At 50.8% G+C, this 15,637-nt stretch overlaps 5 protein-coding genes across 5 annotated transcripts, besides 1 other annotated feature; 2 read left to right on the top strand and 3 right to left on the bottom strand.

Moving 5' to 3' along the window:
• Nucleotides 1-575: 575 nt before the first annotated feature.
• On the top strand, nucleotides 576-1,721 carry PODANS_5_1580 (uncharacterized protein; the record flags this gene model as incomplete). Its single annotated transcript, XM_001904138.1, has 1 exon — nucleotides 576-1,721. One exon carries the CDS (start codon nucleotides 576-578, stop codon nucleotides 1,719-1,721), a length of 1,146 nt encoding a protein of 381 aa, XP_001904173.1.
• Nucleotides 1,722-3,619: 1,898 nt separating this feature from the next.
• Nucleotides 3,620-3,690, bottom strand: a tRNA (tRNA-Gly).
• A 1,925-nt stretch (nucleotides 3,691-5,615) lies between these two features.
• PODANS_5_1590 (uncharacterized protein) lies at nucleotides 5,616-6,602 on the bottom strand (the record flags this gene model as incomplete). The annotated part of the gene is made up of 1 exon (XM_001904137.1): nucleotides 5,616-6,602. One exon carries the CDS (start codon nucleotides 6,600-6,602, stop codon nucleotides 5,616-5,618), a length of 987 nt encoding a protein of 328 aa, XP_001904172.1.
• Nucleotides 6,603-7,187: 585 nt separating this feature from the next.
• On the top strand, nucleotides 7,188-9,401 carry PODANS_5_1600 (uncharacterized protein; the record flags this gene model as incomplete). Its single annotated transcript, XM_001904136.1, has 1 exon — nucleotides 7,188-9,401. One exon carries the CDS (start codon nucleotides 7,188-7,190, stop codon nucleotides 9,399-9,401), a length of 2,214 nt encoding a protein of 737 aa, XP_001904171.1.
• A 267-nt stretch (nucleotides 9,402-9,668) lies between these two features.
• PODANS_5_1605 (uncharacterized protein) lies at nucleotides 9,669-10,303 on the bottom strand (the record flags this gene model as incomplete). The annotated part of the gene is made up of 2 exons (XM_001904135.1): nucleotides 9,669-10,130; nucleotides 10,277-10,303. 2 exons carry the CDS (start codon nucleotides 10,301-10,303, stop codon nucleotides 9,669-9,671), a joined length of 489 nt encoding a protein of 162 aa, XP_001904170.1.
• A 3,031-nt stretch (nucleotides 10,304-13,334) lies between these two features.
• On the bottom strand, nucleotides 13,335-13,682 carry PODANS_5_1610 (uncharacterized protein; the record flags this gene model as incomplete). Its single annotated transcript, XM_001904134.1, has 1 exon — nucleotides 13,335-13,682. The coding sequence occupies one exon, from the start codon at nucleotides 13,680-13,682 to the stop codon at nucleotides 13,335-13,337; it is 348 nt and encodes a 115-aa protein (XP_001904169.1).
• Between the last annotated feature and the right edge of the window lie 1,955 nt (nucleotides 13,683-15,637).

The following is a 15,637-nucleotide window of genomic DNA, read 5'->3' as shown; positions in this document are numbered from 1 at the left end:
CCATCATCAACTATTCTGGCGGCATGTTCACGGATGGTGCCAGCGAGGCCAGGATCAGGATGCTATGTGAGTCAACTCCGAGTTTGCCAAGGACGTGGCAGAATAACGACCATATACTGACAGTGCATCGCAACCACAGACAAAATTATCAAGAAGCTCGGCCAGTATAACGTGCTCGTTGTCGCCGCTATCCACAATTCCTACAAGGAGAGAGGTGATAACATTGATGCTTACCCAGCCGGTTGGGGCGATGTCTCTCGCGCCGACTACCTCAGCAACGTCCTTTCGGTGGGCGCAGTGCAGCAAAGTCAGCGTGTAGCAACCTTCGCCCCTTACCAACAGTAAGCTCTCATGATCTTCCTTTTCAATATATTGCAGGCCATGATTACTGACGCAAAGTCTGCCGGTAGATGGGTTACTTATGCTCCAGGTGAAAAGACTTACATCGCTGTTCCTGGAAAGGGTTTCGCGACGGACGACGGAAGCTCAATGGGTAAGTTTCCCACGACAATTTGCTGTCTGTGGACGATAGCTGACTTTTCAACCCTCCAACAGCGGCACCCCTGGTTGCAGCAATGGCTGCCAATCTCCGCTCTTTGCCGTCAAAGTGGAAGGAGGACCTCAAGGATCCGAAACGCCTCAAGGCCCTCATCAAGATACTTTCCCGGCCTCTCCCTATGGGAAAACCCGACAAGAACCCTGCAAAGCCAAAGATTCCAGTGGGCAAGATCGATACCTTGGTCAGCACAGCGTGGAATGGTCAAGTGTTTAACCTTGGCCACTGCCTCCTTGACACCACCGAGGCCAAGGGCCAAGGTGGTAATGCGCAGCTGGACAAGGTTTGCCCTAAGATTGAGGACATCAAGAAACCAGACGCAGATAAGCTGTTTAGCCCCCCCGGCGGTGGTGGTGACAGCGGTGGTGGCAGTGGCGGTGGTGGGCCAAGCGGAGATCCTATCGAACACAAGCCCGGACCTGCCGGACCCCTTTGCAACAAGCCCATTGGACTTGGGAAACGAGACGGCCAGTGCGGGAAGATATGCACCGGTTACTACTGCACGCCGACGCCGGTCGGGCCACCCCCCGACTATCACGACCCGGAGGACCCAGCGCACAAGGTCACCAGGCCTCCGATGCCGACATTGACAGGAGCGCCAGACCTCGGTAACTGTCCCAAGACGACGACGCGGCGCTGCGTAGGAAGTGGTGGTCGCGAGACCTGCGAGGACGTCACCATCTGTGCGCCGACAACGGCAGTCCCTACTCCCACGGCACAACCTACCCCAACAGCAGCGCCGCAGCCAGCCACATGTCGCATCCACATCGCCCAGCACCACTGGTTCAGCTGGACCTCTAACGCCAACGCAATGTTTATGGAAGTCACTTCTTATATCAACGAAGTACGACAGAACTACGAATCGGCAAATACGGACTTTGGCATCTCGATGACGTGGTACAAGGCAAGCTCGAGATTCCCGACGGATCTTCAGGTTGATATTCGCAAGGAAAAGGGAGCTGTGAACTTCAAGAGGGACAGGCCGGCACCGGGCGAGAACCTCGAGAGAAGGAGGCTGTTCATGTCGTTTGATCTTTACTTCACAGCCGGCAACCAGCACTGGTCGAGCGGGAACAGGGACGAAAGCAGAATGCCGTTTTGTCGGGTAGGAGCATGGGATGAGAACTCGTGGGATGGTATTAATCATCTTCAACCGGTAAGTTAATCCCCCTTTGAAGACTGTCTAGAAGATATGGCAGATGACTGACGAAATTCTTACATACAGAGCCGACGGATGGACTGCTACTGGAGGTGTTAGTGCAGAAAATGTCCCCGACGCCTCCATAGATGCACAAAATACCCTCATTTTACCGAGCCCATGCCTGTAATGATTGATCACATTGCGAGTTTTAATTGTTCTTTGCTGTGCGAGGGTTGAATAGACAGGGCAATGATGCCCCACATAAGACTTAGCTTCCGAGTTCCGACATGCAACTTGCAGCCATGCGCCTCTGTTTTTATATTCCTGTGTCGCCGAAATCTCCCGTCAGCAGAGCTGCTGATCACGATCACTGCCCTTTTTCCTAATTTTCTACGCGCCTTGCTGTTCTCTCCCTTCGATGACTACTCACTATGACCCAATGCCGATGATCGTTCACGGTGCGGCCTTGGTGAGCTTCGTCTGGACCTGCATTATCGTTTCCGTCCAAGGGATTGGTATCTACAAAATGTACGACTTGAACGTCCCCACCATCGTACCGCCTCCGGTGTTTGCTCACAATCTCCTCTCTGCGTCTTCAGCCTCCGGAATAACTCTGCTCCTCACGCGAAACCTTTCTCCCCGACCCTCAAGGAAGATGATGTGCCGAAAGTGCTATGGCGCCAAGACCCACGAGCACTCTGCAGGATGCAAGATGCTAAGGATGATCGGAGGCATAGCACGACGAGCACATCGCAGGATGCAATGTGCTAAGGGTGATCGGGGCCGTAGCAGGGCGAGCACCTTAAGGTCCCAAGTTCTATATATACGGAGGAACTGGCTGGTGTAGATAGACAGTTCCGCAGTATGCAATTCACAATTGTATTCACGGTATCTTGTCTTTACATTGAGACATCTTGTTGTGCACTGTTTAGCTGCACCGAACCAATTGACAGAAGTTACCTTCAACCCGTATCCCTTTCAGAGGTTCTGTACAGGGGTTCGTCACAGTGGCTCTCCTTCGTGCAGAGAACGTTTCACTCCGTAAGGCTAACGAGGCTTTAAGTAAGCGCCGGAGAGCTAAAAGAACACGTATATAGTTTGGAGGATCACTTACTGTGTAAGATGCACAGGATCTACTAGACCAGAAGGCCGTGGGTGGGGAGGTAGTGGATAAAATACAGCCGGATGGCGGTAGTGCAGGGGGCCTCATACGAAGGTTCGGCGCTGTGGTGTGTGTGGCAAGCCTGGCTATAATATCCGTACGTGCCAGGAGGTTGCAGAAGAGTCTGATTCAGCTGTTTCTGATGTAATTGTAGTAGGTTAGTAGTATTGTTGTTTTGCAATTGAGGATAGTTGTAATAGGGTAGTAGAAATCGATCCACTCGCTTGTCCGATCCGCTCGCTTATCAAATACGTTAGTGATTTTAGATAATTAAACTTAAAAAAGATAAAACTGTAATACATTAAATAGAGATTTTTAAAAGAATACGCCGAACTTTAGGCTCGCATTTCTATTGCGAAGTAGACAGTTCTATATTTAGCTTTAATGCCTCCTTGTAAACAACTTACACAAAGACATTTAGACGCCCAATCTTTATCCAGGAATTAACAGCAAACTAAATAAACATCTATATATTCCTGCCTGTAGAAATATATTTGGCGAACACTTTATAACAACAAATCTCTACTATAGTTAACATTCTCACTTCACCCATCCCACAAATTATTTCTTAAACAAACTAAAAAACTAATACAAAAATATATTTTTACATTTACTCGTATAACCATATACCCACACACCTCACATCACTCCCAAGACCCACCAGTGCACCTCGCGATGGCAAGAAACCATCACCGCTATGCTTGAAAAACTAAACCAGTCTCGGGTCAAGAAGGAGGTGCAATGTCCAACCATCAAAAGATGCATCAGCCGTGAATCGAACACGGGGCCCATCGATGGCAACGATGGATTTTACCACTAAACCACTAATGCTTTGATTGGTTGATGTACTTAGACGAGGGAAGTGAGCTCATGGGACTATTCTTTTTGTGGGAGGTGGTCGTCAAAAGTTGTTCCGTCCCGCAATGAGATCCATATGGCGCGGGTCCGAGCACCCCACCCATGTCCTCACCCCCTCACGCCCGAACTTCCACCGTGAGCCTGTTCTTCAACCCCTGACCCGATCCCCGCCTTGCTGTTTACATCGGATTAGGAAAATCTGGGAATGGCGACGGCAAGGCAACGATGCGGTGAACAAACTTCATGACACCGCTCCGCCACATTGAGAAGCTCGAGATCTCATATCGATACCTAGTCATGTCGACGTGAGGTTGAATTGAGAATGCTAAACGCATGTAGATTATCAGTAACCGTGCTAACCACGCGGTAGGCACCAACAAAAAGAGGAAAATCCCGATATTGCGCCTCCATAGCTCGAACAATTCTCCAAATGACGGAGTGACAGTGAGATTCGATGCCTTCCAGCAGATATCCTCCCCAAACCGCTTCTTCAAAAAGGTTTTGGGGTGGTCCAAACCCTGACATTAGCTAGATCAATGGTGGATACCGAGAACTGGATGGTTAAGGTAAATGGGCGCACAACCTCGGGGTGTTGATCCATCCTTGGTTTGGTAAGTCTAACCACCCAACTCTTTTGACCTTGTTGGATACACAGCGTTGAGATATCTTGTCAACGCAAAGAATTCATAAATCAGCAACTCAGGTAATACCCATTTGAACTTGGGAATCGCGCCTGTTGTGGAGAGTGTGATCCAGTTGCTTCCACGGGGGCAGCATGAAGATGGCCATGAGTAGTATGTAGGTTGAAGAAGCGAAGGCAACGCATGCTGTGGCTGAAGGGACCGTCTCAAAATTAGCAGGCGCAAGGGAAAGATAGGAAAGCCCATACACGTACAGAGGATCTAGTTGTGTATTGCCTTTCTCCAGCCTGAACCCTAAGGTTTGCCACGTCGCCGGCGTATCGAGATGTGACGATGGCATCTTACGGTGGTCGAGAACCGAGTAGATATGTTTCGTAGCAGTGTCGGTGTGGGCAAATCCGAGTTTCTTCGGTGCTACTAGTGTTGCTTCATGGGAGGTAGGCGTTAGGTGCAACCGATCATCAGTTACCTTCTGGTGTTAGAAACAGGTACTCACATCAGATACCCATCGTCCTCGCGCTTTTCACGCTCTCCTCAGAGATTTAAAAATCGCAGTAGTTTCCGGTCATTACTCTTGACGGCCTGATGCGCTTCACCGAGAGAAATAGCGTGAGTTTGCTCGTTACATTAGTACATTGGCACATTAGCACATTCCCATATTACTATATTCCCACATTGCTAAGCTGAGAATTAGTACCTAGTCATAGCATCCTCGTCAGGCACCAACGCCCATGGCCCATGGCCATACTTTGCTAACAAAGAAGGAACAGTCCCTCTCTTACTCTCGCGGAGGTCGCCGCCTTGGGAGGCACACACGGCACTTTCTGGGCGTCTCGGAGATGGCACGTCGTTCACTGGTTGTTTTACTGGCAGAAATACTGGCGAATTTGGGAGACTCGAGCCGTCACGGACGAGAGGTTTGATAGCCTGGCTCATGTGCGGGACTGCACGAGGTAGATCATGAACCGTCAACCCGACCACTTCTTTTTGCTCGAAGGTGCGAGTGATGATGAACTCGAGTATTTGGGCGGGACAGATAGGCGTGGGCAGATATGATCATCAGCCTACAAGACAGCATTAGCATCAACAATATAAACAAGACTTCAAATCCTTCTTACAAAATGCTGTGAAGGCAAGCTGCGGAGTGTAATCACTGGAAAGCTTCAGGCTTGGAGTGATCTCTTTGGTAAGTGTGTAGAATTCAATACCTGCCTACGATGTAAATACAGCGCAGTTTCCACACCATCACCGCCCGAATCAGCGCCTCTTGGCCATAATCGCATCCCACCTCTCCTTCTTCAACCTCAGCTCCTCCCTCGCGAAATGTGTCAGCATCCCATCAGGCAACACCCGATCGGCCAACCCAAGCGCGAGATCATGCCCCCAGTACGGCCTCACCTCCCTCCAGCCCCGCTTCACCGCCCCATCGATACCCCCCACAACATAGCCCCCAAACCTCTCAGCAGTCACCGCACCCTCCGCCATCACATTCGCCTGACTCTGCACCTCACCAAGCGTAACAGCAAGGCAGTCGATATGCGCCGTAGTCGAGTCATCCTCCAACTCCCGCGACAGTCCCATGCTGAAGGCGTAGTTGAACGCCTTGGTGGCGCTGTACATGACGATCCAAGGCATCCCAACCCTCCCGGCCGAAGAGATGTTCAATATCAGCGACCGCTCATGTTTCTCTCTTGTAGAACTTGACGAAAGGAGTGGCAGGACGAGGTTAGTAAGTCGCGCCATGAACCGCGCGTTTAAGTCAACGTAGGCGTCAACTTCAGCCGTGCTGAGGGTGCTAAGAGGTCGCAACGGCGGATCAGCCATGGGGAAACCGCCGACATTGTTGACGAGAATCGAGATGTTGAGATCCGAGATTGACTCGACCGCCGTCTCGAGTTCCTCCGGGGTCGCGGTGCGGGCGTTGACGACGAGAGTTCGCACAAGCGGGGAATTGAGACTTTTGGCCGCCGACTCGAGCTCGTCCGGGAGATGGCCGAGGAGAACGACGCCGAAGCCTTGTCTGACAATGTTGCGGGCGATGGAGAGACCGATGCCGGCGCTGGCTCCGGTGATGAGCGCGTAGCTGTCGTCGCTGGCGCGTTTGTATGCCGCGAGGGGTTTGGAAGGTCGCCAGAAGTGGTAGAGGGTGAACTGCGATGCCCAGTACAATACGCGGAGCACGGCTGCTGCGCCAATGCCTGCGAGGCAGGTGATGAGAATTCCAGGCGCCATTGAGGACTTCATGATGTGGCATTGAAGTGTGTGGGCAGCCCCGCGTAGGTTTTGGTGAGAGCAGCGGATGCCAAGCACTACCTATAAATGGTATGACCAATGAGAAAGACTTCATGGTTGACGACTGGTATCCACCGACGTCCCGTCGTCAAAGATAACAACAATCGATAGGTACTGATAATACAGTAGAGCAGATAGGTAGCTTTGTTCCTCCTGGAAGACAACAAACTGGGGAATTACAGATTGAGTACAGAACTTGCTGTTCTGGCTGCCGAATTTGGCCGAGCAGGGCCAACCTGGGCTGGTTTCTTTTCTCTTGCCGTAGCACTCAGTAGCTACTTTCTCCTTCAATACATCAACAACTCTGTTCCAACACCATGTCACCGGGCCTTGACTCGTTTGGGTATAGAAAAGAACCCATTTCCAGATGCGGCAGCATTGAACTCTCCGAACAGTTGTCAAGACCCCTGTCAAGCAGGCCAGGCAGAGCAGCGCTAACCACCGCATCATCCCCACTCCAGCAGGCAAACCTCAGGCAGAGCAACAACTCCATCCAATCATGAGGGGAAGCAAGAACTACACCACGTCCCCGTCAGCATGTTAAATATTGGACGACTTCTGACTGTCAAGACATTCAGCACTCCGACTTCTAGACAGCCAATTCTGCATCACGCCGTTACCTCCACGAACCAGCCATTCCACAAACCAGCCATCAACATGGAACAAAAGGAAGCAAAATGCTATCCTGGCTGGAAGCTAGACTTGCGACACATCCCCGACAACAATGCCATCGAATACCCCATGGGCATCCATCCAGACTGCATGAAAAAATCCTCGCCCATCACGGTCCGGGAGGTGGCCATGATGCTAGTCATGGACCGCCTGTCCGACAAGCCTGATTGGCACGTCAAGGTCTTTGACGATGCCATCGCCGACAAGTGGCGCAAGGAGGCTCTGGCCTGGCCTGAGGAGGACCTCTGGAACCGCATCGACCACATCCAACGCGACCCATCGGGAGACCACAGTTGGTACCCAAAAAGAGCCAAAAACGTTCTCGACCATGCCTCGGTCGAGTACTGCATCGAGGAGCTCCGCCACAAAGCCGAATACTTCAAGAGGACATCCCTCGTTCCCACCCTCGATGCCAGTTACATGGCTGTCAAGTCGGACACTCTTGTGTCTCCTCAGCTTCAGGCTGCTCTGAAAGAGGGGTTTGATCGTCTACAGGCCGATCAAGCGGTGAATCCAGACTGGCATCCTAACACGAACGAAACGGTCCAGGATCTTGTCCACCCATCCATGTATCCCTTGGTCTACGGCCGTTCGCGTTTCTTCGAGGACGAAGTCGTCGGAGTGGAAGATGCCATTGATAAATGGGCTGGCAAGGGTGTTATTATCCCCAAGTGGATCGAAACCCGTGCCCAGACAAACGTTCGAAGGTCTGTGTTTGGGAAAAACGTTGAATACAGCTATTGGTCCGACGACTACCAGTGGCTACCGGCAAACGTCAAGTTCACCGAAGAGGGGGGGGTGAAATTCACCAGTTATATCAACAACCTGCACCCAGTCAAGTACAAGGGCATATACCGAAGCCTGGAACAACTGATTGAGAAGGCCCTGCCCATGTGGGACCAATGCCTGACTCAGATCCATGGTGGTTGGAAGGCTATCGCCGCCGGCCGCACGGAACCTCGCATGATCCCTGAGAATCCTGATGACGAAAATGAGGAGCTTTGGATGCCCAAGGAATCTTTGACCAGCAATAAAAGCAAACAGGGGGTCGGGAGAGTCGGAAACTGGCAGATACACAATCCAGACGAGGAGGGCTTGGAAGAGGAAGATGCGGAGGAGGAGAACGACGAAGACGAAGAGGACGAAGACGAAGAGGACAAAGGCGAGCCTGTCTTCCCTCCGCCACCGCCCTTGTCCAAAATCCCCGAAGTCAAGTACGACGTCACCCCAAAGAGAACCCTCCGCCACAAGTTCAAAGACACCGGTCTTCAGATCATCGTCAAGATGGCCTCCATCGAGCTCACTCCCGAGAAGCCAGAGTTCCCAGCTGGCGGCTGGCACGTCGAGGGCATGATGAACGAGCACATTGTCGGCACCGCGCTGTACTACCTCGACTCGGAAAACATCACCGAGAGCCAGCTCGAGTTCCGCACCTGCACAGACGATTACCTACAAGACGAGGGCCCGTTTGAAAACATTGGACAAGACGGCTTTCACTGGATGCAGAGCGTCTACGGCGCGTTTTTTGGTTCTGGCTCCGGCTCGGCTTGTCTTCAGCACTACGGCAGCGTGCTCACTCCTCAGGGGAGGATGCTTGCTTTCCCCAACGTGTTCCACCATCGGGTCTCTGGGTTCAAGCTCGCTGATTCGACCAGACCGGGGCACAGGCGATTTATTGCCCTCTGGCTTGTTGATCCCTTCACGAGGATCATCAGCACGGCCAACGTCCCGCCTCAGCAGGCTGAGTGGTGGGCTGAACTGACGTTCCGCCGCCGGGCCGGCTCAGCTGACTCTGGGTCTGAGGGAAAGATCCCGGCGGAGATGGCCCAGATTTTGCTTGAGAGGGGATTGGCAAAGGAGGAACTTGCCGCGGCTATGGCGAGCGGTAAAGTGGCTTCGGGGTGGAAACTGCCCCCTGAGCTGGTGGAGATGGTGCGGGAGGAGTTGGGAGATGGGTTGCCGATGAGCAGGAAGGAGGCCGAGGAGCAACGTCTGGAGTTGATGAAGGAGAGGTCGGGGTTTATAAAGAATGCCGAGTCGACGTGGAGGGAGAAGGAGTATAGCTTTTGTGAGCATTAGGGGGCTTTTCGAAACACTTTTACTACCTTACTTACTATCCACTCTCGCGGTTCTTGGAAATCATTACGCACATCTTTTGCGTTATCACAGAATATGATCGGTTTAATTCAATGCTTCAATTAACTCTCTGGGTTCACACACTCAACAAGATCCACCCCTGAGATCCTTCTGGCTCCCCCCCCGAGCCTAAAGAGAAAAGCAAAGATTTAGTCAACATGAAAATCGCACCCCCTCCATCTTACTAAACGTGTACCAACCCAACCACCCTCACTTCCCCTCCGCTGAAAAAGTAGCAATCTCATCCGGCAAGTTGAGGTTCCAAGCCCATCCCAGTGTGTCAATTCCACCCCCCGCTGAGCTCGAGAACTTGATCAAGTAATACAAAGCAGCATAGTCGCCAATATACCGACCCCGCCGAGCAATCTCATCATACGGCATCCACCAAGTAAACGTATCATTCTCATAATGAGCAAGCTCAAACGCCCCAGACTCTCTCCCCTGGAAACGCATCTCTAACTTGCCGTCCGTCTCAATGATCTTGATGCAGAAGTTCTTGATCTCGTTCCAGTACTTGCCAGAATATTCTCCCTGTGGACGGCGTATGGTTCCAGGCTTCCTCTTCATGTCGAGTTCCTTCTTGATGCGGTCCATGTGGCCGAGGCTGATGGCGGTGAATTCGGCCGCGAGGTTCGGGTAGTCGTTGGGGTCGTTGGTGTCAAGCAGTGTTTCCTACCAGGGTGGGCAATAAGATGAGACCGTCTCATCTCACTGGGTGAGATGGAACCGTGGAATGGTATGGATTGAAGCTATTTTGGCCTGGGATAGAATGAGCCATCCTATTGGCTCATCCCACTTATGGACCGCACGCTGCTTACAAGTTGAACCTCACTTCTATGTATCATGGATTCGGGGCCCAGGCATGATAAGTCTCAGCTTGCAGGGGAGTAAGTAACGTTGTATCTCGTTTCATCAAGAGGTGTTAACGTACATTATAAGCGAGTCCCGCATATAAGCGAGTCGCGCACTCTCTACCACCCTACGAATACTATCCTCAATTACACCACATCAACACAAGGAATTAACTATAATTACATCAGAAACAGCTGAATCAGATGCTTCTGCAGCCTCCTGGCAAGTGCGTGCATTATGGCCAGGCTTACCGTATACACTACAGTACTGAACCTTCGTACGAGCCTCCCCTGCATTATTACTATCCGGCTACGTTTCTTACACTCCCTCTTTATCTACGGCCTTCTGATCCAGTAGATCCTGTGCCTTTTGTATAGTAAGTGACCCTCTAAGCCTTATATGTGTTGTTTTAGTTTCCGGCGTTTACTTAGTTCTTTATTAGTTTTACGGAGCGAAGAGATTTCTATATAAAGGAGAGCTACCTAGTGTATTATAACCGTTATACCTTTAATAAGTTAATTTATTATAATTAATATTAAAGTTAAGGAATTATTTTAATAGTTATTAATATAAATTTTAATAATTATTAATATAAATTTTAATAAACGTTAATTATAAATTAGTTTTTCGGGGGTTATTGTGACGAACCCCTGTACAGAACCTCTGAAAGGGATACGGGTTGAAGGTAACTTCTGACAATTGGTTCGGTGCAGCTAAACAGTGCACAACAAGATGTCTCAATGTAAACACAAGATACCGTGAATACAATTGTGAATTGCATACTGCGGAACTGTCTATCTACAGCAGCCAGTTCCTCCGTATATATAGACTTCTTTTCCTAGCCGTAATTCCTCTGATTAGTGTCCCGAGTATACTGATCACTTACGCTCAGCCTAATCAGTGTCCTGATCACACTAATCACCCCGGCCTGGCCTGCTTAGTCTGATTAGTGCTCTGATCGCACTAATCACCGTCCCTCCCTGTGATTGGCTCTCCTGGGTGTTTTCCCGATTAGCCTCTGCTCCCGTGGTTCCACAACCAATCGTTATTCTCGTCTATATCCCAGGGTTGTGACATTAGAGTCTTAAAATTATAAAGGCTAGTACAGGAATAGTTTTTAATATATATTTAAAACGGATATTAAAAGCGGATAGTTAGTAGGAGTATAAGGACCTTACTAATTCTACAAATTAAGTATACGCTAATAACCTTTCATAACTTTATTTATAAACCTTTTATAAACTACAGAGCCGTCAATTTCCTCCGCACAATTTTCTAAGCCCCTATCTTTTCCCCGGCGAAATAACTTTTAAGGGGTCTTCTTTCTCGGCATTATAGAAGGCATAGTAGAGAGCTAGTGTAGCGAAAATGTGAGGCCGATAACGATTAAGTATAGAAAGAAAGGTTTTACGGCAGTAATATAGACACGGGGAGATGGGAGAGAAGAATCGTATAGTAGGTGGTAGGACGGATGGAATAGCCTCTTAATATAGCCAGAATTAGAAGAAAAAAACTCGCGCAGTAGGTAGGTAGGGAGTGATGGATTTTGTTATGTCAAAATGGCTACCACAACCCAGAGTCCCCTAAAATGAAAAGCAAATACGCTGGCGAGCCCATTTCTTAGTCCCCGTTCTGGCGGAAGATTCGTCCCTGTAAGAGAGGGGGCTCCAAATTTGGACTATGAGAGCGTCGCGTAAAGTTATTGATTTTGGAGAATGGCGAGTATAGGGTAAGCGGTGGTGAGCTCAAGGTGAGCCAAGGGTGAAGCGAGCCTGATTTTGGGCTAACCGTTCTTAGACGAGGCAAAAAAGCTTTTAGAGACCGACTACTAGTGTAAGCAAGTCCGAACATAGTCAGGAATTTCTCTCAACTGGAAAGAATACGACACCACGAGACAGAGCTGTAACTTATGAACTACTATCTGGGGACTCTTTGTGCTTAGGCTTAGAGCCGACACGATTAAGCTCAGAAAGCGGTATCTCATATAAAGACCGATTGTCCCTCGAAGTTGTTATGTTATGATGGTGCGAACCGACATAATATGCTACTTGCGATCCTTTGGCCCACAGATGAACCATCAGAACGTAGCGACCGGCCTTTGGTCCGCCCCTCCTAAAGCATTCAACATTTCCAGGAAATTCCCCATATCTTAGCCAATGACCAAGGCTGCATTTTTCGAAGGAGGCTTCGAAGATGAATCGGATGCGCTAAAGCTTGTTAGGTAGCTACCATGAGATGGAATGACTGTGTCTCTTTACCTCATCAAAGGCGAACTCTTCGCAGAAATCCGAGCCGTAGTCCGTGAAGTATGGGAAGCCTCTCTTCTCCATCTCCGCGATACCTTCCCCAACCAGTGGGTCATCAAAAGCCAAGAAGCCATCCTTGAGGAGAGATCCCTCTGCTATGTCCAGTGCGAGCGTTGTTGTTGATTCCATGGGAAGTCTGGGTTGTTGTGGCATTATGCCCGAAGATGACGATGCGGGCATCGAGGCCCAAGAAGAATTTCTGCAAAGAGGCTCGCGGAGTTCTTGGATAACTAATAGTAGTATAAAGAAGAAACTTTATCGAAGTACACCCCCCCAAATAACTCGGGCTGCACCCGCCCAGCTGGGGGCTGGGTTATGGGCAAGCAGGGACAGCGTCCGATATTAATGACGGGTGGAAAGGTTTGGATCAACTTGAGAACCTTGATCCCGGTGGAGTAGCTGGCGGAATGGAGGCCCGCTACGAAGAGACAGCCTGCCATTCTTAGCCGAACACGGGGAAATCGGCCGTGGGAGGCGTGGAGGCACGCTGAATGCGTCTTAACCCCGTCGTCCAGAGGTCATCTGCAGCTCAGGGCATAGGAGAGATGGCACGCGAGGATGACCCGTCAGGGAATCACTTTGCGGGTAATGCTCCCTTCCTCCTCTTTGCCACCCCCGACCCTGCGAATGAGGTGTCCGGAGTGACCGCATGCAGCTCAGCCTTGCTTGTCCGGCTGTCTTGCACAACAGGCATCAGGCTCCCCAAGTCCTGGGAAAGTCAGGTTGCCTCAGAAAGCGGTGGGACATCAAAGTCCAAATTTGAGGGTAACTGATCAATGGCGGAGCAGATGTTCTTGAAGTGAGCGGGCATCCATGTATCGTATACATTCTTGGTGAATTGGTAAGCTGTCCATTTGTCCCTTCCGTCGAGTGTTGTAAAATAGTAAGTATGGATTGGATGGCGGTAATATATGGTATCATTGCCAGCTATCACCGGGTAGTGGCCGTAGATCCGTACCGACCGGTGGTCGTGCGAGATGGAGAAGGCGAGAATCTGGGGGTTGACCTTATCCTCGCGATTCAAAGCATGAAAGAGCTCGACGATGGCCCGCACTGCACGTGTCATGCTGTGGGCGTTCTGCCGGTCTGCAACATCGAGTGCCGCGGCGCTGCACTTCACCTCACAGGCCAGGAAGAGGAACTACATATAGTACGTGGCCATGAAGAAAGACTGGTCCCCGGCGATGAAGTCGCCAATGAATGGCGACAGTTTGGCGAGCTGGTCATCAGTAAATGCCTCTCTTCTGAAACCAACAGAGTAGTCCGGTTGGGGACGGGTTCCGGTTAAAGGGATGGCGTTATTGTGACGGACCAGGTACTTGATGTGGGTTTTGATAAGGACTAGGTATGAAGAATAGATGCATAGTAGGTCTCCAAAGAGAGTTAATAGGCATTTGAAGATAGTCAACAGGCCATTAAAGATGGTTGACGGGCCTTTCCAAATGGTTCTTGGGCATGGAAAGATAATTAGTAAACCATTGGAAAGAGTGTGTACGCCTCTCAAAACAACCCATGAGCGTTTAAATTCAGTAAAGTGGCCTGAAATATATGCGTATTGGGTCTTTGAAGATAAGGAAGGTAGATCACAAATGTCACGAGGTGTCTGCTGCATCATGTCTGGCACTGTGGGCGACCGCGAACCGTCAGGTAAGTCAGATCGTTGTTTCTTGATCGAGGTACCAGTAACAATGAGCGTACCCTTGGTAGGAATTCGAGCGTCATGCGGGTTATGAGTTATCGAGCTTTTCCAAGCCGGGGGGCCAAAGCCTGCCGACATCATCATGACTCTTGGCGAGACCACCATTGGAAAGTTGTTGCTAGGAGTGGCGCGCCAGCAATTGTAGAAAGATTGCTAACACGGCTCTAGATCGGTGGTGGAGCAGCTGAGGTACTCCGGCACAGGGCCGCCAACCCCGGGCCTCAATCAAACATCCGTGTACCCTCCTGATATTTCCTTCCTGTTCTCGACATGATCAACATGAAGGGCTCCCCTCCATCTCTTGCCACATATGCTCCGAATGATCGGCTACGAACATCAACGGCGTCAGGAATTATTTTAAGCTTGCACCCAGCACTCTAGTGCCGACAAGCAACATAGCCCTCCACAGGGCTCACGACGGGTGTGTCAGAGTTTGTATCAAGCACGTCTGAGCTTGTACCGAGCACAGACAACTTACAAGTCATCACCGACCCGCTCGCTCTAGCAATATTCATGGGAAGAAAAAGACACGCAAAACACGGCACCGCCTAGTGGAGAGTCATCGAAAGAATTACACAAAGTGACATCACCGCAGCCACAGCTACCAGCTAACCAAAGAAACCTCCAGATTAAAACCCCCTCCCCCGACAACAAACCCCCTCCCCCGACAACAAATCCTTCCCCCCCCCCCTCAACCCGATCCCAACCGCCTCCAATCCGTGGCCCTCCCTCAATCAAGCACTCAAAACACCATTCAAAATCTCCGACCTCCATCACGTCCCCTCCGCCGCCTTCCCACCACTCGCCTGCCTCCTCTTCCGTTCAAAGCCCAAACCCCCAAGATCAACACCACCTCATCCATCTGAGCCTGCGTCAACCCCCTCACCAAGTCAATCCTCCCCTCGATATACTTTTTCGTTCCCCCCGAAACCACAACCTTTCCCGCCGCGTCGGTCCCGAAAAACTGCGCAATCACGTCCTGCTCCCTTCCCACGGGTGTTGGGACAAATGCGCCGGATGAGGGGCCAGAGCCTGAAATGGCCCACATGAGCCTTTGGCCTGGGAGGAGGGAGAAGGAGACGAATTTGGAGTCGACTAGATAGTTGTATGGACCGAGGGAGGCGGGGGGTTCTTTGAGGGAGAGGGTGGGGAAGGAGGCCGTTGCGATGGGTAGGGAGGGGGAGGAAGGTGGGCCGCGAGTGAGGGAGAAGCAGGAGGCGGTGGGATTGTAGGTTAGGGTGTAGCAGGGTTGGGATGGGGAGAAGAGGCAGGAGAGGGTGAGGGAGAAAGGGGAGTTTGGTTGGCTTTGAGAGGGGTTGGCC

Source organism: Podospora anserina, chromosome 5 (genome assembly GCF_000226545.1).
Source record: "Podospora anserina S mat+ genomic DNA chromosome 5, supercontig 1".
Taxonomy (NCBI): Eukaryota; Fungi; Ascomycota; class Sordariomycetes; order Sordariales; family Podosporaceae; genus Podospora; species Podospora anserina.
The sequence above is the reverse complement of the archived record's forward strand: the minus strand, read 5'-3'. Positions and strand labels throughout refer to the sequence as shown.